Below are 20,873 nucleotides of genomic sequence, written 5' to 3'. Positions count from 1 at the left end.
TAGTCACATCATACAAGAGCTACCACAGAATGTGAAACATCACAGCAACCTTCAACCACCTGAACAGGTAGCGATGTAAAAGTGAGGCCCGGTTCACACAAGGAGGATTTTAGTGTTTATTTTTACCGAATACCATTTTATTGTGAAACGACGTATTCACCTCTCGTATTTTAAATAAACGCCTGCAATGCACACAACGCCATCTTGGACTGAAGCAGAAAAAAAAATCTCAAATTAATCGTCAAAATTCATCCTGTTACAGCCTTTGCCAATAGTAACAATGGCTTCGGCTAAAACCGGAAATTGTTACGTCATTTCCTGTTACTCTTTGCCCGTCTGATTTTCTTCTTCGCGAAAAGGAACTGCGAACCCCCCTCTATGCATGGATTGGCTAGCCGTACAAAAGAATTACCCAGTAAGGATTGAGCTTTCTCACCACTAGGGGGTTAAAGTCTCTATACTGTGTTATAGGCGTCGCTGTCCTCGGTGCAGGGAGGAGGCGGCCATGTTGATGTGGAAGCATATAATGATTATCCGTTCTGCTCTGTAGCAATTTTACGGGTAAAACAGGACGGCATTTTCCCTTGTACTGTGATATTTCACTTCTCACCCCCGATATATATCGTTATAGTAAAGCAGAGCATAAAGCAGGCGCCATTTTCCTGTAGCCTTAGGCTGTGGGGAAAGTAACGGTGCGACGATCACATGATGAGGACTCCCAGAAACCTCTGCGGCGCTCAATCGGTTTCCATTGATGTTTATAGGAGCGGCTATGAACGGGAGCGTCTCATGACGGAGGTGACACATACTATACTATGATTATTACCGACCCCGGCGGCTCCTCCGCTCCAGTATGACCTCTAGAGCAGACCGGGAGGCGTTACCCTTAGCAACCAATCAGATGGCTGCTTTCATTTTCTAACCTGCTCTAGGAAAGGTGACAGTTGAGACCTGGTTACTATGGGCAACGCCTCCATCTTTTTCTCATCCTTGGTTCTTAGGACTGAGGTCCAAATGTATGTGATTTATTATAAGTGCGGTATTAATAACGTTGGCCGTCTACACGCTGAAAAAGGAAGAGAAAAAAATCAGACACTGGCTGTGTTCACACAGGGTGGCAAAAAACAGCATACGATTGCAACATGTGACTATAACGCGCGCCGCACGGTATCTGCAGAGTAGCAGAGTTTTATTTTCCTCGTCTAGACTGTAAGCTCCTCGTTCAGTATTTGTCACGTTGTGTTTCTTCTGGTTGTAGACTTGTCCCTTTTCTTCTTTCTCCACATCTTATTTGTTGTCTTCCTCTTCGTTGTCTTATTCTTCTCGTTCGTTGTCCTGTTTTTCATCTTGATTAATGGGGAAGATTTATTAATCCTGTCTAATAGTTCGGCTGCTTTCACACTGCCGGTCGGGTAGCAGTTGGATCTCTTTCAGACCCCATTATAGTCAATGGGACTGGGGGGCATTTCGGTACCGTCTGGCAATGCCAGATCCAGAGACCTCCAGGAGGCTATTCTCTGCCGGAACAGCCTGAAACCTCTTTTTCATTGTCTTCCTGTTCATTGTCTTTCTCTTCCTTTTTTATTGTTTTGGTCTTCTTCGTAATTTTCCTCTTTGTTTTCCTCTTCTTGTTCATTGTCTGCTCCTTCTATTTAATTATTTTGCTCATCTTTATTATCTTCATTTTCATTGTCCTCCCCTTCTTTTTTATTGTCCTCTTCTTGTCCGTCCCTCTTATTCTTGTCCGTTGCCCTCCTCCTCCTCTTCTTGTCCGTTCCTCTCCTCTTCTTCTTGTCCGTTCCTCTCCTTTTCTTCTTGTCCGTCCCTCTTCTTCTTGTCCGTTTCCATCCTCCTCCTCTTCTTCTTGTCCGTTGCCATCCTCCTCCTCTTCTTCTTGTCCGTCCCTCTTTTTCTTGTCCGTTGCCATCCTCCTCCTCTTCTTGTCCGTTCCTCTCCTCTTCTTCATGTCCGTCCCTCTTCTTCTCGTCCGTTGCCATCCTCCTCCTCTTCTTCTTGTCCGTCCCTCTTCTTCTTGTCCGTTGCCATCCTCCTCCTCTTCTTGTCCGTCCCTCTTCTTCTCGTCCGTTGCCATCCTCCTCCTCTTCTTCTTGTCCGTCCCTCTTCTTCTCGTCCGTTGCCATCCTCCTCCTCTTCTTCTTGTCCGTCCCTCCTCTTCTTGTCCGTTGTCCTTCTCCTCTGCTTCTTGTCCCTTATCCTCCTCCTCCTCTGCTTCTTGTCTGTTTTTCTCCTCTTCTTGTATGTTGCCCTCCTCCTCTTCTTCTTGTCCGTTGCCATCCTCCTCCACTTCATCTTGTCCGTTGTCCTCCTCCTCCACTTCTTCTTGTCCGTTGTCCTCCTCCTCCACTTCTTCTTGTCCGTTGTCCTCCTCCTCCACTTCTTCTTGTCCGTTGTCCTCCTCCTCCACTTCTTCTTGTCCGTTGTCCTCCTCCTCCACTTCTTCTTGTCCGTTGTCCTCCTCCTCCACTTCTTCTTGTCCGTTGTCCTCCTCCTCCACTTCTTCTTGTCCGTTGTCCTCCTCCTCTACTTCTTCTTGTCTGTTGCCCCCCTCTTCTTCTTGTCTGTTGCCCACCTCTTCTTCATTGTCTCCCTCTTTTTGTTCATTGTCACAGAAAAGGGGTGGGTCTTAGTGGGAGGGGGGTGGCTGTAGATGAAAAATTTATGCCAAAAACTGAAATAAATTATAGCACAAATCTACATCAGTCATAAGGTATTTACCATTCATCTTCTCCTGGCTGCGAGGTCTTCAGCTATTCAGTGGTGCTGACAGGATTTGAGGACTTACCTACAGTAATGCTGAGAAAATCAGGCTGCGGTCCTTGTGGCAAGGGGCAGCCATGACAGGACCAGAAGGCACTTCCCCCTCCGAATGTGTGGGGGCCAGATGAGGGCCCGTGGCCTTCAGGAGATACCGTTCCTGCAGGGTTGTAAAGGTCGGTGAAATAGAGGCGGTGGCAGTAGTGAGGAAGCCAACAGAGATTTTCTGGCCCACGGACAGGCACAGATGCACCAGATTTATTAAGAGTAAGCCTCTTAATAATTTGGTACATTGTACTCGAGTGCTGAATTTTTGAAGGCATTTTTGCCTTATTTGGCATCAGATCATGGCGTGTTTGAAATGTTTGGCGTGTTTTTAGAAATAAATTGTTTGGTTTTTGCCACCCACTGGAGGGGAATTGGCTAGGGTTTTTTAAAACTTTTTACAGAGTCACATTTGATAAATCCGGTCTACATTTACTCATCTGGTTAACTATTCTCACTTTTCGAAAGAGATGGTAGCAACACAAAGTCATGAAACGGCTTATGCTAAAATTTTGCAGCAATTTTGTAAACCAGAAAGCTGGCGCACGGAGCTTGCTAAACTCTCCCTCCCCTTGTCGTCTTGTTCAATCCCTATCTAGATTTCCCCCTCTCATCATGGTCTTTCTTGAGCCTTGTACTAATAGAAGACCATTGTGTGGATGTTCCTGAGATAATATCTGGCGTACATGTAACAAGTGATTGTTTTGACTGTATTCATCGGTGATCCAGGCATTTTATCTAGAACCTGTCTTTTCCTACATTTATCTTTTTTGCAGCCTCAGAATTGTCACTGCTGAGGTCCTTGAATGGTCTGGGTCCTCTCCATGACTGATCGGCTGAGGATGAAGACTGACAATGATGAGATGACCAAGAGGATACTAAGTGTCACCCTGGAGATCATCTACCTGCTGACCGGAGAGGTGAGGCATTTTGAAGATAAGTCACGTATGATTTTGGGAAGTTCTTGGTGTATTTCTTCTTGTTGCCTTCTTGGTTTCTATTTCATTAGAATTACGGACCAGTGAAGAAGTCCACCAAACCTTTGAGAGGACATAGCAGGGCTCAGAACCTCACAACAGGGTCTCCTCCTCACTCACTGATACAAAAGAGACACCATAAGAGCATCCTAGACCTCACCAACAAGATCATTGAGCTGCTGACAGGAGAGGTGAGGAATGGGGGTCATTATACACAGGGACAACGTGTCTGGACAGTGATGAGCATCTCGTTGTATGTGTCAGGTTTCTGTAAGGTGTCAGGACGTCGCTGTCTATCTCTCTGTGGAGGAGTGGGAGTACTTAGAAGAACAGAAGGATCTGTACAAAGACGTCATGATGGAGATTCAGTCGCCCGTCGCATCACTGGGTAAGTGATATAAGCTAGAGGCAAACATCCTCCGATAAATCTTATATATACAGTGTGTTCAGTCCCTGCATGTTTCGTCTTTAGATGGGTCCAATAAGAGAATCACAGTGAAGAGATGTCCTAGTCCTGACCATCCACAGGAGTCTACAGAGGAAAGTCACAGCGTCCCCCAGGATGATCAGGTAGGTGGCGAGGAGGATGATTCCAACTGCACATTAACTGTAGTAGAGTTGTTGCGATACCAATTTTTTTATTCGGTTTCGATACCATGAAAAAGTATTGCGATACTCGATACCATTCGATACCACGTGAAAAAAAAAAAAGCCACATGCATTCTGCATTTTAAAAAATGGCGAATCGCGCAGTATTTTTTTATTTTTTCTGTTCTGGCGTTCACCGCATAGATTTTTTTTATATTTTAATAGTTTGGACTTTTCTGACGTGGCAATATGTAATATGTTTATTATTTATACATTTTATATGTGAAATTGGGAAAAGGGGGTGATTCATACTTCATATGTTGGTGGGGTATTTTTTTCCTTTTTTTTTTACACTTTTTATTTAATAACGATTCCCCCCCCTAGGGGCCAGAACCTGGGATCTTTTCATCCCTTGTCCTATTCACCCTGATAGAGCTCTATCAGGGTAATTAGGACTTCACACTGCCCCTGCTGCTCTGTGCTCTGTGCACACAGCATCACGGATGTTACCATGGCAGCCAGGGCTTCAGTAGCGTCCTGGCTGCCATGGCAACTGATCGGAGCCCCAGGCTTACACAGCTGGGGCTCCGATCAGAAGCTGCCACTGCACCACCAATGAGGGGGAGGGGAGAGGACCTTGTGGCCACTGCCACCAATGATTTTAATACTGGGGTGGTAGAGAGGGGCCGGCACCAATGATTTTAATGGGATGCGGGGTTGAGGGGGGGGGGGGAGAAGGGGCACACTGCACCACCAATGATAATTACCCCTTAATACAGGAGGCGGGTGTCAGGGGCAGGATGCCGGCAATGCGATTCTGCTACCGGCACCCGCCTCCTGTATTATGGGTTAAAGTCTACTTTTCCTGGGTCCAGACTTTCAGTATTAGGCTACACAGAGCGGCGCCCAGCGATGTCCCAGCACTTACTATTATTCCTGGGCGCCGCTCCGTTCGCCCGCTGTGCCCCATTACTGTCTCCTCTCCTGCTCCACATGCTGATTACTATCGGAGGGATGGGGAGGAGACATCAGCTTCACTAGTGGGCGTTCCTTCTCCCTGGCTGTAGCGCTGTCCAATCGCAGCGCAGGAAGGAACGCCCACTAGAGAAGCTGATGTCTCCTCCCCATCCCTCCGATAGTAATCAGCATGTGGAGCAGGAGAGGAGACAGTAATGGGGCACAGCGGGCAAACGGAGCGGCGCCCAGGACTAATGGTGAGTGCTGGGACATCGCTGGGCGCGGCTCTGTGTAGGAAAAGTACTATCATTGATGGCGCAGTGCGCCCGCCCCTCCTCCACCCCTCTCTTCTCATTGGTGGCAGCGGCGGCAGCAGCACAGGGGGAGGGAGAGACTGCTTCCTTCTCCCCGTGCTGCTGAGAGAACATGAGCGCGCTGAGAGCAGCGCTCTCATGTTCAGAGATACTAGACTGCGCAGAAGCGCAGCCCAGTATCGAAAAAATGGAAATCCCGGTATCGTATCGATACCGGGACAGAAGTATCGATTGGGTATCGAAATTTCGATACCCGCAACAACCCTAAACTGTAGAACGAGTTTGGTAACATACGCTCATATTCTTCTGTCATCAGTCCCTCTCTATATGTCCTATTAGGCATGTGGAGATGACTGACGGTGCCCCCCCCACCCCCACCCCCACCCCCACAATTGGGATTCCTTTTTTTAGTAGAAGCAAAGAGCTTCTTCCTCTGGACGAGCACAGTCAGTGACTGAAATCTTTGATCATCTCTTAGGGTCTATTCCCACAGCATTTATGCTTGTGTCGGAGGATTTTACCGACATATCTCCAACAGATGCCTCTGATGTATGCCAGTGTATAACCAGACAGTGGCATATGTCTCTGCTTAGGCTTCCATATAAAAAAAATAAATACATGTCTACAACAGCAACAAAAAAAGTTATTCCAATGTTTTATGGCCCGGTGGAGGCCAGATGACACTGACCTGACCTCCGTTGGGTCAATGCAAGTCTATGGGTAGGTTTGACATATACACTGGTATGCACTTTCCCAATGCATATAGCAGGTGGACACTGCACACACCGTTTGAATGTTGCCTTAATGGTGGGTCCAGGGCATGCATTTCTTCTGCTCCTGGCAGTAGTAAGTTAGTCTCCAAGATCCCCTACAATCCCACCCAACAGCCTTCTGAACAGTCCCCTACATATGAAATGACTACTTGGTCATAAGCAATGAGGCCCCATGTACCAAAACTCTCTCTGAGAAACAATGGGGGGGGGATTGATCATACCTGGCCCTTCAAAATAAAATTCTGGCTTCAAAATGTCACTAAAATTGTCTCAGTCTCACTCCAGTAAAGGGGTGGCATAGAAAATGGAGAAACATCTCAGGACAGAAGTGTTAGTCTAGTTTCACACTAGCGACGGATCCACGTGTGCCCCCGGACTGCCGCTAGTTCACGTGTGCCCCCGGACTGCCGCTCCATCCCCATTGACTATAATGGGGGCGGAGTTCCAACGGCAGCGCATGCCGAGAGGCTGCCTCTCGGTGTGCGCTGCCGCCGTAACTCCGCCCCCGTCTCCATTATAGTCAGTGGGGACGGAGCGGCAGTCCGGGGGCAAACGTGAACTAGCGGCAGGACGGATCCGACAGGCTGTTCACCCGCCGGAACAGCCTGCCGGAGTCCCCTGTCGCTAGTGTGAAAGTAGCCTTAGACTTAAAGATGCACCAAATTGATCAAATATGGTGCGACATTTGGTGCAGACCCCTGAAAACTGATGATAAATCTCCCCCGATGTGATGCCATGCACCAGGGTCTGAATATCTGCTCTGTTTAGGATGGAAGCTTAAGAATGATTAAAGTTGAAGTTGTGGAGTCGGATGTATTAGAAGACGGGGAGGATATGGAGGAGCTTCCTACGGATATCAGCCCAGGTGAGTAACGACCTTGAGACAGGAGCCGACTGGGAATTAAAGTGGTCCCATGTTGTAGGCATCCAGAGTGACAGACGGTAGGGCCAACACTAATAGGCCGAGCCAGCAGTACCATATTACGCCACATTATACCATCCCAGCAAAAAATGGCAGTGCTGTGTGTGTGTTATCTCCCCAAATACGCTTTTTTATACCCCAGAGAACAAAGGAATAAATAGTATTATAATACAGGTTTGTCGCAGTATACCGCAATCCATAGGAGTCAATGGTGACACACCTAAATCACATCATTATTATACGAAGAAAGGGTACGCTCTGCCTCTGATGCCACCGGACGTAAGGCCGCTATCCTATAAATCAACGTTCAGCTCTTTAAATAATCATTATTATACATAGCACGTGGCCTCACAAATGCTTTACTATTCATAACCATTGACGTACAGAAGTTGCACCTCCAACATCAATATGCATAAGGAAGACGTCCGCCTCTCTATACGTCATGATAGTTAATTGGCTAAACGTTTTCTAACACGTATGAGAAGGAATATCTAATGCATCTTTAACCTTTGATCCATCGTCCTCTGATTCCATTATCCTTGAAAGTGTTTGTTTGCCATAAACTAAAGAAGCTGACCAATGTCCACTAACCAAGTATCTAAAAGAAGCTCTGGAGGACATAAATGTGTCACTAAGACTCCATGATCTCATAACCGGCTCGTTAGGCTTTAATTGATCGCCTAAGGACCTTATTTTCTTAGCAACGTTATATCAGTATTCAAGGTGACTCTTCAGCCAAGCTTTAAGGTAGAAATATAAGATGTCTGACTAAGACAACATGGCGGACATTCAGATCTAATCCTGATTCTCCAATATTCAGTTAGTATCTGTCTCCTACAGATGAGTCCAGTAAGAGAAATGCATCGAAGGGACATCCCAGAATGGCCGATCCACAGGAGTCTACAGAGGAAAGTCCCAGCGTCCCGGAGGATGATGAAGTAGGTGATGATTCCACCAGATGCTTGATGTGTAGAGCAGTTATTATATTGCGCATCGCACATGACTGAATGGTCCCAGCCTCTTGTATCTCAGCCAGGTAAGTGCCCCCGCCACCTTAACAAAATTGCGCTCTATTTAGGATGGAAGCTTAAGAATTATCAAAGTTGAAGTTATGGAGACGAAGGTGTGGGAGGAGGAGGAGGAGCCGTGTGATCAGAAGACTCTGGCAGATATCAGCCCAGGTGAGTGGTGACCTCTTATGGAGAATGTGGGCCTCACAAGCATGGAGAACGATCTCATGATCAGCAGCTGGGGTCGTTTTCCCGCAATCTCCTTTCATTTCTGTGGGAGTTCCAGAGATAGCCGAGCGTTGTACCCGTCCCCGGTGGAGTGGCTGACAGCATGCCCAACCAGCCGCTCAGTATAATTATAGGCAGCTCCACAGCAGGGTACGGGGCCCCCATTCTCATGTTTGGTAGGGATCCAAGCAGTAGTTGTAAAACAGCAGGCACCCGGCAGCTACGGTGACCACTGCGTTAAGGAGCAGGCGCTATATTTAAAGAGACGACGAGCACCGTATGTCTACGGACCTTATCATAAAGGGGTTAATGACCTATCCTCAGTAGAGATGAGCGAATTGATTCCACTCAGACATTAGCTCCCTTCCCCAGTGATTGACAGCGCCAAATATCTTGCAGCGCAAGCGCAGGAGCCAACTGTGCATGTGCCACTATACTTCCGGGCGCAGCAGCAGAGGCGCGAGAAGTCTGGCCTGTCAATCAGCAGAGAGGGGGGGGAGCCTCCTGAGTAGCGATGCCAGCCCCTCGCTGCTCAAGGAGTCAGTTTGATGAAAGAAACGATTCACGATGTGAATTGATTCCTTCATCTCTAATTCTGAGGATACGAAGTCTTCAGATCCTTTCACTTTTTCATATTTTGTTATGTTGCTCCTTGTACTAAAATAAAATACAATTCACGTCTAATCCCATCGATCTGCACTCAGTACCCCATAATGAGACAGCGAGAACAGAATTGTGTACATACGTTTTTGCTAATTTATCAAAAAGGAAAAACTAAAATTGCTATGGACCCAAGTATTCAGACCCTTTGCTATGACATATATGTCCAGCTAAATCAATATCAATTTGATAAAGAAGGATCATAGAGTCAAAAAGTGTCCAGCAGTATTGATCCCTTTAAAACATAACTTTTACTTATTCATCTTATATAAAATAATACCACCGTGGTGGTTCACCAGTGAAAAATAGTGAGACAAACAACAATAATGAAAGATAATAAATGCTCCTGGAAGCCTACCGGTGATATATTAATTAGGTGGTGAGTGAACACAGGGCAGCTATGGGGAGCAGTGAGTGTATCTAACTTGTCCCTGCGCTCACCCTGACTATTTCCTCAGCCCAGGGACGTCCCCTAGAGGTGGAGACTCCCTGTCCTCGTGCCTGGGCTGACTGCCCTGCGTTTACCCTCCTCTCAAAAAATAATAAAGGATAATTAGCACAGCTCCCCAGGAACTGACGGGTGATACTCTGTGTCCCAGGTAACAAATTACCCACATGGACACCAATAGATAAAGTAAGACCAGATGATGTTTATATATAGGTTAACGAAGATACGTATTGCCTATAAGAATGAAAAACCAAGGACTAGGGCATCATAGCGGTGCGTTCCCAGGCTGGTTAACATAAACCCCTACGCGTTTCCCCTATCACTAGGTTCCTCAGGGGGCATTCACGGTCAAGGTTACAACCGTCATATATAAACAGATACATGAAATATACTTATGATATAGTGGAGGAAACAGGACCAGAGACGCAGACGATAATAAGCATAGGACCAAGGGACCAATTGATATGTCCCACCTGTGAAAAATAAAGACACTATAAGGTTGGGTGCTAGATATAACGTATATAATATGTCCTCCTACATCTCAGCACTTACTTAGTGTCCTATGCAGTCAGGAGGCCAAAGGGCCCAATGGAATAAGGGCCAGCACTTCACCCAAGAAGCTGTAAGTAGAAGGTTTTCCACATAATATGAGGCATATTCCATGCCAAGGTGTTCAGTTACCAGTTCTAAGTAGATGGTCCTTACTTACGTTTAGGCTGCGTCCCAGTAACGTCCTGTTCCTCCTACTACTCACACTCACTCTAGTTTCCCTAAATACCCTCTTACCAGCTGTTCAAACTTGGCGCTGATTGTCACGTTAGGCGAGTCACTTCCGGAAGTCAGACGCCACAATCTGCGTCATTGCCGGTCCGTGAACCGCACACAAAGATTCCCTCCGGTCCCTACAGTGAAGGAGTATGTCACTTCCGTCCGAGGAACCTAAGGTGGAGCCGCAGTGCGCCGCCTACGTCATGTGGAACGCATAAAGCGGCCACATCCGGTCTCGTGGAACGCATTATCGCGTCACAGCCGGTCTGTAAGCCGTCCCATTCAGAATGCATCAGATGCTATGTCATAGGAGGCGGCCCCACGGGCCTGGCTACATCATGAATAGGTATATGAGCGGCATGGACCTGCAGCGGCGATCTAGTGTATAAATATCATATTAAACAGATCAGTTAGTAAGGGGCAGGGGGATTAGGTGTGAGAATGATGAGCGAACGTCCATTTCCATAATTTTCACTTAGGTGTACTACCTAGGAAATAGGTGACACCTGGTGCACATCAGATATTTAATGTGCAATGTCTGGATACAGAGCGTATCCTAGTTATTTTATCATGGCTGTAATAAAGTTACTGAATAGCGCTATTCTTGATCAGAGGGATAAAGGGAAAAACACATAGCCACCCCCGCAGATCATAGAAAACAAGAAAAAGTGAGTCTTTCATTAATCCCAAGTGGTGCCTGGGATCTAAAGCGATGAATCCAGACGCACTCTTTCTGGAGAATTTTCCGATCCCAGTCTCCACCCCTAGGTGACAATGGGATGGTTTCTAGGATCGAAAATCTCAGGCAGCTGGGATCACCACCATGGATGTCGATCACATGTGACGCGACGGGTGTGATCTTCTTCTTGACCACGTCGTTCACATGTTCACAAATCCGCCGCCTGACCTCTCTGATGGTCTTGCCTATATAATCCATAGGACAAGGGCACTGGCATATATATACCGCACCCTTGCTCCTACAGTTATAAAAGTCCCTGATTTGATAAGATTGACCAGTGACTGAGCAAGTAATTGATTTTGCAGTGGAGATAAAGGCGCAGGCTTTACAGGAGCCACATTTGAACATACCGCATGCGGTCCAGCCAGGTCCCCACTTGGTGTAGTGTAGTGGCTGTGGACAAGGCGGTCTCTTAGACTCCTCCCCCGCCTATATGTGACACTCGGTTGTTTAGTGAGCACACCCCTAAGGTCCGGGTCCATATGTAGGATAGGCCAGTACCTTTTCAAGACTGACATTACCTCCGTATTTGCTGAGTCACACATGGATATCAGGCGTATTGGTTGTTGTCCACTCTGTGCCTTAGGTTTAGGGACAAGGAGCTCAGTACGTTCCCTACCTAAGGCATTCTGGAACGCGCCCCCAAGAACCGTTTGAGGGTAGCCCCTCTCCCTAAATCTCGTCTGTAGCTTCTTGGCCTCACTGTGAACATGTGAACGACGTGGTCAAGAAGAAGATCACACCCGTCGCGTCACATGTGATCGACATCCATGGTGGTGATCCCAGCTGCCTGAGATTTTCGATCCTAGAAACCATCCCATTGTCACCTAGGGGTGGAGACTGGGATCGGAAAATTCTCCAGAAAGAGTGCGTCTGGATTCATCGCTTTAGATCCCAGGCACCACTTGGGATTAATGAAAGACTCACTTTTTCTTGTTTTCTATGATCTGCGGGGGTGGCTATGTGTTTTTCCCTTTATCCCTCTGATCAAGAATAGCGCTATTCAGTAACTTTATTACAGCCATGATAAAATAACTAGGATACGCTCTGTATCCAGACATTGCACATTAAATATCTGATGTGCACCAGGTGTCACCTATTTCCTAGGTAGTACACCTAAGTGAAAATTATGGAAATGGGCCATCTACTTAGAACTGGTAACTGAACACCTTGGCATGGAATATGCCTCATATTATGTGGAAAACTTTCTACTTACAGCTTCTTGGGTGAAGTGCTGGCCCTTATTCCATTGGGCCCTTGGGCCTCCTGACTGCATAGGACACTAAGTAAGTGCTGAGATGTAGGAGGACATATTATATACGTTATATCTAGCACCCAACCTTATAGTGTCTTTATTTTTCACAGGTGGGACATATCAATTGGTCCCTTGGTCCTATGCTTATTATCGTCTGCGTCTCTGGTCCTGTTTCCTCCACTATATCATAAGTATATTTCATGTATCTGTTTATATATGACGGTTGTACCCTTGACCGTGAATGCCCCCTGATGAACCTAGTAATAGGGGAAACACGTAGGGGTTTATGTTAACCAGCCTGGGAACGCACCGCTATGATGCCCTAGTCCTTGGTTTTTCATTCTTATAGGCGATACGTATCTTCGTTAACCTATATATAAACATCATCTGGTCTTACTTTATCTATTGGTGTCCATGTGGGTAATTTGTTACCTGGGACACAGAGTATCACCCGTCAGTTCCTGGGGAGCTGTGCTAATTATCCTTTATTATTTTTTGAGAGGAGGGTAAACGCAGGGCAGTCAGCCCAGGCACGAGGACAGGGAGTCTCCACCTCTAGGGGACGTCCCTGGGCTGAGGAAATAGTCAGGGTGAGCGTAGGGACAAGTTAGATACACTCACTGCTCCCCATAGCTGCCCTGTGTTCACTCACCACCTAATTAATATATCAACGGTAGGCTTCCAGGAGCATTTATTATCTTTCATTATTGTTGTTTGTCTCACTATTTTTCACTGGTGAACCACCACGGTGGTATTATTTTATATAAGATGAATAAGTAAAAGTTATGTTTTAAAGGGATCAATACTGCTGGACACCCTTTGCTATGACACTTGACCTTTAGCTCCGGGACCTCCCATTTCTGTTGATCATCTTTGAGATGTTTCAGCACCTTGATTGGAGTCCACCTGAGGTAAATTCAGTTGATTGGACATGGTTTTGAGAAGACACAGCCCTGTCTATATAAGACCTAACAATGCATATCAGAGCAAAAACCAAGCCATGGCGAGGAAAGGACGGTGTGGAGGCACAGATCTGCAGAAGGGGGCAACAGCATTTCTGCTGCACTCGAATTTCCCCAAGAGCACAGTGGTCTCCGTAATTCCTAAATGGAAGAAGAAGTTTGGAACAACCAGGACCCTTCCTAGAGCTGGTCTCCGTAATTCCTAAATGGAAGAAGTTTGGAACAACCAGGACCCTTCCTAGAGAACCCAATGGTCTCTCTGGCTGAGCTCCAAAAATCCTGTATGCAGATGGGAGAAACTTCCAGAAGGTCAACCATCACTGCAGCCTCCACCGATCTGGGCTTCATGGCAGAGTGGCCAGGAAGAAGAATCTCCTTGGTAAAAGACACCTGGGGTTTGTACAAAAAAAAAAAAAAACACCTAAGGGACTCTAAAGTGTGAGAAATGAAGATTCTCTGGTCTGAAAACTACCAAGATTAGACCTTGTAGCCTCAGTCTAAGCGTCATGTTTGGAGGAAACTAGGCCCTGCTCATCACCCGCTCAATACCATCCCTACAGTGAAGCATAGTGGTGGCAGCATCATCCTGGGGGGGACAGGGAGACTGGTCAGGGTTGAGGGAAAGCTGAACGGAGCAAAGTACAGAGATATTCTTAAGAGTTTTATGAGATTTTAATACTGATGACCTATCCTCAGGATAGGTCATCAGTATCTGATCAGTGGGGGTCCGATACCTAGGACCCCCGCTGATCAGCTGTTTGAGAAGACACTGGGGCTCCTGTGAGCGCTGCTGCCTTCTCACAGCTTACCAAGCACAGCGCCGTACATAGTATAGTGGCTGTTTTTGGTATTGCAACTCAGCCTCATTCACTTCAATGGAGCTGAGCTGCACCTAGGCCACGTGACCAATAAATGTGACATCACTGGCCTAGGGAAAGCTAGGAGAAGGCCGTGACGATATTGCGAGCACTTGTGCCTTCTCAAACAGATGATCAGCAGGGATCCTGCGTGTCAGACCCCCAATCAATCAGCTACTGGTGACCTATGCAGAGGATAGACCATCAGTATTAAATTCTCAGGAAAACCCCTTTAACCCCTTTGGGACACAGCCTTATTTCACCTTAACGACCAGGCCATTTTTTGCAAATCTGACCAGTGTCACTTTAAGTGGTGATAACTTTAAAACACTTTGACTTATCCAGGCCATTCTGAGATTGTTTTTTCGTCACATATTGTACTTCATGACACTGGTAAAATGAAGTTAAAAAAATTCTTTTTTATTTATAAAAAAAAATACAAAATTTACCAAATTTTTTTAAAAAATTGCAAATTTCCAAGTTTCAATTTCTCTACTTCTATAATACATAGTAATACCTACAAAAATAGTTATTACTTTACATTCCCCATATGTCTACTTCATGTTTGGATCAATTTGGGAATTATATTTTATTTTTGGGGGATGTTACAAGGCTTAGAAGTTTAGAAGCAAATCTTGAAATTTTTCAGAAATTTTCAAAAACCCACTTTTTAGGGACCAATTCAGGTCTGAAGTCACTTTGTGAGGCTTACATAATAGAAACCACCCAAAAATGACCCCATTCTAGAAACTACACCCCTCAAGGTATTCAAAACTGATTTTACAAACGTCGTTAACCCTTTAGGTGTTGCACAAGAGTTATTGGCAAATGGAGATGAGAATTTCTATTTTTTGGCAAATATTCCATTTTAATCAATTTTTTCCAGTAACAAAGCAAGGGTTAACAGCCAAACAAAATGCTATATTTATTGCCCCGATTCTGTAGTTTGCAGAAACACCCCATATGTGGCCATAAACTACTGTATGGGCACACAGTAGGGCGTAGAGGGAAAGGAATGCCGTATGGTTTTTGGAAGGCAGATTTTGCTGGACTGGTTTTTTGACACCATGTTCCATTTGAAGCCCCCCTGATGCACCCCTAGAGTAGAAACTCCATAAAAGTGACCCCATCTAAGAAACTACACCCCTCAAGGTATTCAAAACTGATTTTACAAACTTTGTTAACCCTTTAGGTGTTCCACAAGATTTTATGGAAAATAGAGATACAATTTCAAAATTTCACTTTTTTGGCAGATTTTCCATTTTAATATTTTTTTTTCCAGTTACAAAGCAAGGGTTAACAGCCAAACAAAACTCAATATTTATGGCTCTGATTCTGTAGTTTACAGAAACACCCCATATGTGGTCGTAAACCGCTGTACGGGCACACGGCAGGGCACAGAAGGAAAGGAATGCCATACGGTTTTTGGAAGGCAGGTTTTGCTAGACTGGTTTTATTGACACCATGTCCCATTTGAAGCCCCCTGATGCACCCCTAGAGTAGAAACTCCAAAAAAGTGACCCCATTTTAGAAACTACGGGATAGGGTGGCAGTATTGTTGGTACTAGTTTAGGGTACAAATGATTTTTGGTTGCTCTATATTACACTTTTTGTGAGGCACGGTAACAAGAAATAGCTGTTTTGGCACCGTTTTTATTTTTTGTTATTTACAACATTCATCTGACAGGTTAGATCATGTGGTATTTTTATAGATCAGGTTGTAACGGATGCGGCGATACCTAATATGTATACTATTTTTTTATTTATGTAAGTTTTACGCAATGATTTCATTTTTGAAACAAAAAAAATCATGTTTTAGTGTCTCCATAGTTTGAGAGCCATAGTTTTTTCAGTTTTTGGGCAAATATCTTGGGTAGGGTATGATTTTTGTGGGATGAGATGACGGTTTGATTGGCACTATTTTGGGGTGCGTATGACTTTTTGATCGCTTGCTATTACACTTTTTGTGATGTAAGGTGACAAAAAATAGCTTTTTTTACACCCTTTTTTTTTATGGTATTCATCTGAGGGGTTAGGTCATGTGATATTTCTATAGAGCAGGTTATTACAGACACGGCGATACCTAATATGTATACTTTTTTTTTTTAATGTAAGTTTTACACAATTATTTCATTTTTGAAATAAAAACAAAAACATCATGTTTTAGTGTCTCCATATTCTGAGAGCCATAGTTTTTTCCGTTTTTGGGCGATTATCTTAGGTAGGGTCTCATTTTTTGCGGGATGAAATGACGGTTTGATTGGTACTATTTTGGCGTAGATACGACTTTTTTGATCACTTTATTACCTTTTTTGGGAAGTAAGGTGGGCAAAATTTCAATTTCATCAGTTTTTTATTTTTTATGGCGTTCACCGTTCGGGTAAATCCTGGAATCACTGCCAAAGGGGCTTTAGAGAAGTCCTGCGTAAAGGGTCTGAAGACTTATGTCAGTGCAAGATTTACATTTTTCCTTTTCAATAAATTAGCAAATATTTCTCACATTCTGTTCTCACTTTCTCATTATGTAGGACTAAATTTTAGAACAAGGAGCAACATAACAAACTGTGAAAAAACTGAAAGGGTCTAAAGACTTTCCAAATGTAGGTCATCAAAATGTAGGTCTCTGAAAACCCCTTTAACCTGCCGAACGAATGAGCTGAAAGCTATGGGAAAGGGGAGAAAGCTGGTGGCAACATCTCCATGAGAACAAAGGGCCCGGTCATATTGAAATCCAACTTGTCCTATGGTTCTCTCCCCTGAACCTGTTGTGAGATGGTGTCAGAAGGCTCCATACACATAATGGTGAGAATACATCTTGTATTTATGGCCAGCTTTAGGCCTCTTTCACACGGGCGAGATTTCCACGCAGGTGCGATGCGTGAGGTGAACACATTGCACCCGCACTGAATCCGGACCCATTCATTTCTATGGGGCTGTGCACATGAGCGGTGATTTTCACGCATCACTTGTGCGTTGCGTGAAAATCGCAGCATGCTCTATATTGTGCGTTTTTCACGCAACGCAGGCCCCATAGAAGTGAATGGGGCTGCGTGAAAATCGCAAGCAAGTGCGGATGCGGTGCGATTTTCACGCATGGTTGCTAGGAGATGATCGGGATGGGGACCCGATCATTATTATTTTCCCTTATAACATGGTTATAAGGGAAAATAATAGCATTCTTAATACAGAATGCTTAGTAAAATAGGGATGGAGGGGTTAAAAAAATTAATTTAACTCACCTTAATCCACTTGTTCACGCAGCCGGCATCTCTTCTGTCTTCCTCACCTGTGGGGACGTCACCATGGTGATGGATAATGTGACGGACCATGTGATGAGCGCAGTGACGTCACCACAGGTCCTTTTCCTCAAAGAAGAAGACAGAAGAGATGCCGGCTGCGCGAACAAGTGGATTAAGGTGAGTTAAAAAAAAAAATAATTTAACCCCTCCAGCGCTATTGTACTATACATTCTGTATTAAGAATGCTATTATTTTCCCTTATAACCATGTTATAAGGGAAAATAATAAAATCTACACAACACCGATCCCAAGCCCAAACTTCTGCGAAGAAGTTCGGGTACCAAACATGCCGATTTTTCTCACGCGCGTGCAAAACACATTAAAATGTTTTTCAATCGCGCATTTTCCCGCGACACACCCGCATCTTATCTGGCCCAAATCCAGGACGCCCGTGAGAAAGAGGCCTTAGGGTTACACCGCCTTCAGTCGCCTCAAATGCAAAACTCTGAAGTGCATGTATAATGAGAAAGTCTCCTTCTCTCTTTCAGCAGGTCCAGCCTCGTCCAGTCTGGATAACATATTCCCCTGTACTGAATGTGGTAAATATTTTACCCATAAGTCAAAACTTAATAGGCACAAAAGGACCCACACGGACGAAACTCCATTTTCATGTACTGACTGCGGCAAATGTTTTAAACACAAAACTTCACTCGTCGACCACCAGAGAATCCACACGGGGGAAAAGCCCTTTGCATGTTCTTACTGCGGGCAGAGATTCGCCCATAGGTCCATTGTCATCGACCACGAGAGGACTCACACGGGCTTCAAGCCCTTCTCATGCTCCTTTTGCGGTCAGAGCTTCACCATGAGATCCACGTACGTGAACCATTTGAGGATCCACACAGGGGAGAAGCCATTCTCCTGCACAGATTGCGGCAAATGCTTCACCCAGAAGTCTGCACTTGACAAACATCGGTTCCTTCACACTGGCGAAAGGCCGTTCTCGTGCTCTGAGTGCGGGAAGAGTTTTTCGAGACGATCGCTTCTTGTAGAACACGAGAGGACTCACACCGGGGAGCGGCCATTTTCATGTTCTGAATGCGGTAAATCGTTTGCCCACAAATCCACCCTCTCTGCGCACAAAATAAGCCACTTGGGGCTGAAGATGTTCTCCTGTTCTCAGTGCAACAAATCCTTCACAACCAAAAAAGGTCTTGTAAGACACTGGCAGATCCACGCAGGAGATAAGAAATGACGATTCACCCAGTAGGGTGGCAAGTGGAATCTCACCTGAGATTGTGGGTGTGGACCCAAAATGATGGGCGCATTAGAAGAAAGAGGGATCTGATCTCCTCAGAGACCCAAACTCAGGGCCCATCTAAGATGGCTCTTGTGGTTGCATTCAGGAACAGTCTCCACCATCAGGAGTTAGCAAGCATAGGAATCCCTTGCAACCCTTACACCTCCAAGGACAACCTGTCATAGGGTGGAAGCTCTCTTACTTTGAGGGTGGGCACCTGGTATTATGGAAGCACTGAACTGTATAGACATTGCAGAAGCTAAAACTCCCGAGTTGGCAGAGAATGTTCTGTTCCCTGCGCTTGCTTGGCAGCCTCTTGGCATTGAGCGCAGTCGTAGACATCACTGGTGGTGTTTTGGTCTTATCTGAATTGTGTTCTCTTCACCCCTCTCTGAGCACCCCCTCTGATCAGCTGTTTGACGGGGCCGCGGCAGTTGTGCGCGCTCTTCAGTGTTCGCCTGCACGCCGTCTACATTGCAGCGGGGGTGCAGGGTAACGCACTTTCCTATCACTTGAGTGGGAAGAACAGCTATAATTACCCTGCACCCCCGCAGTGTAGACGGGGCTCAGGTGAACACGGTGCAGAGTCAGACCCCCAACGATCTGAAGATACATCATCAATATCATAAAGCTGGAATACCTCTCTATTCTCTGCATCGAAAACCTGTTCCCGCTTGAAACTTCCCCAAAAATGTTTGCCCCGTTCTTCTCGAGTTTGTGATTATCCACCTTCACTGTGACGCTCAGGACACTGATCACATTCTGCGGATTCTGAGCTGTTCTGTTGGGGTAAGAACAGAGGGTCCGTCTGCCCCCCACCGCCAGACCCTGCTCACGTGGCCAGTGGCAGCACAGTTCTGAAGGTAATGCCTCTGCGTGTCGGTTACAGTTTCTGTTTTTAAGCCCCCCACAGGGGAGAGAAGTGATTTCTGCCTTTTGTGTGGGAAGGAATCATGTATCTAATTCTGATTAAATGTCAGCAGAAGAGGAAGATTGTGTTTACTGTGTCTTTAAATGTCCCTGGTGGTGACGGCCATATCATACACCTCCTTCCTGTGTGCGCTTTACGGCAGCTGCAATGACTTCCTGTGCAGCAGGGTGTGTGTGCGCTTTACGGCAGCTGCGATGATTACAAATTAATGTAAAGTGTATGGAGCGGTGAAGCCGCGGTTAATTGTTGCTACGGCATCTGAGGCGGCTTTCCCTGGGAACGCCGCGCTCTCAGGGTCCAAACAGCTCCCTCGCATCAGGATCGAGGGAGGGAGCTGTTGGTTCGCTGTGATAGCCTCGAGCCTGCCCAAACCTACCAGGCTTACCACAACGATGTTCCTATGGAGTTCTGCCTGTGAGGAATCTCCCATAGACTGCAGTAGTAAAGCATTGCAATCTATGGGAAAAGCGATCAAATGATCGCATGTTCAAGTCCCCTCGGGGGGACATAAAAAAAAAAGTGAATTTCTCGTTCATTCCATTGGGGGACACAGACCATGGGTATAGCTTAGAGATATTACTAGGAGGGACACTATGCAAAAAAAGAAGCTCCTCCTCCTCGGGCTATACCCCCAGGCACCTCCAGGAGATCTTCAGTCTTTGCTTAGTGTCCGTTCAAGGAGGTTGACATTTATTCTTCTCCTGTTTGTTATTTTTTTTTCTGGTTTCAGATGGGGACGCAGGTCAGCATTGCGCTTTCCTGGCCCCTGTGGAGGGTCTGCCACGGTCTTCTGAAGGTTCCTGGCTACCTCCCATTCCCCCACAGAAGAAAAGTGGATCCAGGCTCGACATGTAAGCTCTGGCATCCCACCAGCTGCTGGGACACCTGCTGCCTACCCTCCACCAGAGCACTGCTCTCCTTGATTGGAGTCAGACGTCTGAAGAGGTGAATCCCTGCTGGTCTGGACATCGAGGGAGCATGCTGAGCAGATAAGTATTGCCTGCTTCAATCTCCCTCCTTCCCCCCCTCCCCCCACCCCTTCATGTCGTCTGTCTGGCGCTCTGTGACCTGAGGTGAGCTAGAGAAGGACCGGCTGGGGGCATTTTTTCCCGTTGGGAGGGGGCC

General features: G+C 46.0%; 1 protein-coding gene across 3 annotated transcripts; it reads left to right on the top strand.

The window, feature by feature from the left end:
- Positions 1 to 502: 502 nt before the first annotated feature.
- On the top strand, positions 503 to 20,039 carry LOC120996518 (zinc finger protein 264-like). 3 transcript variants are annotated; one of them, XM_040426469.1, is made up of 9 exons: positions 503 to 798; positions 3,597 to 3,740; positions 3,830 to 3,988; positions 4,062 to 4,185; positions 4,270 to 4,367; positions 7,198 to 7,294; positions 8,192 to 8,289; positions 8,430 to 8,532; positions 18,069 to 20,039. In XM_040426469.1, exons 2-9 carry the CDS (start codon positions 3,627 to 3,629, stop codon positions 18,770 to 18,772), a joined length of 1,497 nt encoding a protein of 498 aa, XP_040282403.1. In that variant the 5' UTR covers positions 503 to 798; positions 3,597 to 3,626; the 3' UTR covers positions 18,773 to 20,039. The 3 variants fall into 3 exon arrangements, with proteins under 3 accessions (XP_040282403.1, XP_040282402.1, XP_040282404.1); XM_040426468.1 differs by having other exon boundaries at positions 505 to 798; positions 18,066 to 20,038; XM_040426470.1 differs by lacking the exon at positions 3,830 to 3,988 and having other exon boundaries at positions 505 to 798; positions 18,066 to 20,039.
- The last annotated feature ends 834 nt before the right edge of the window (positions 20,040 to 20,873 follow it).

Source organism: Bufo bufo, chromosome 3, assembly GCF_905171765.1.
Source record: "Bufo bufo chromosome 3, aBufBuf1.1, whole genome shotgun sequence".
In the NCBI taxonomy this organism is placed as follows: domain Eukaryota; kingdom Metazoa; phylum Chordata; class Amphibia; order Anura; family Bufonidae; genus Bufo; species Bufo bufo.
The sequence above is the reverse complement of the archived record's forward strand: the minus strand, read 5'-3'. Positions and strand labels throughout refer to the sequence as shown.

What these genes read in the sequence shown, in the direction of transcription:
- LOC120996518 (XM_040426468.1), top strand. Translation starts at nt 3,627, where the DNA reads ATGGTCTGGGTCCTCTCCATGACTGATCGGCTGAGGATGAAGACTGAC. An exon ending in TCTACCTGCTGACCGGAGAG is followed by an intron (nt 3,741 to 3,829) that starts GTGAGGCATTTT and finishes CTATTTCATTAG; the next exon opens with AATTACGGACCAGTGAAGAA. An exon ending in TCCTACGGATATCAGCCCAG is followed by an intron (nt 7,295 to 8,191) that starts GTGAGTAACGAC and finishes TGTCTCCTACAG; the next exon opens with ATGAGTCCAGTAAGAGAAAT.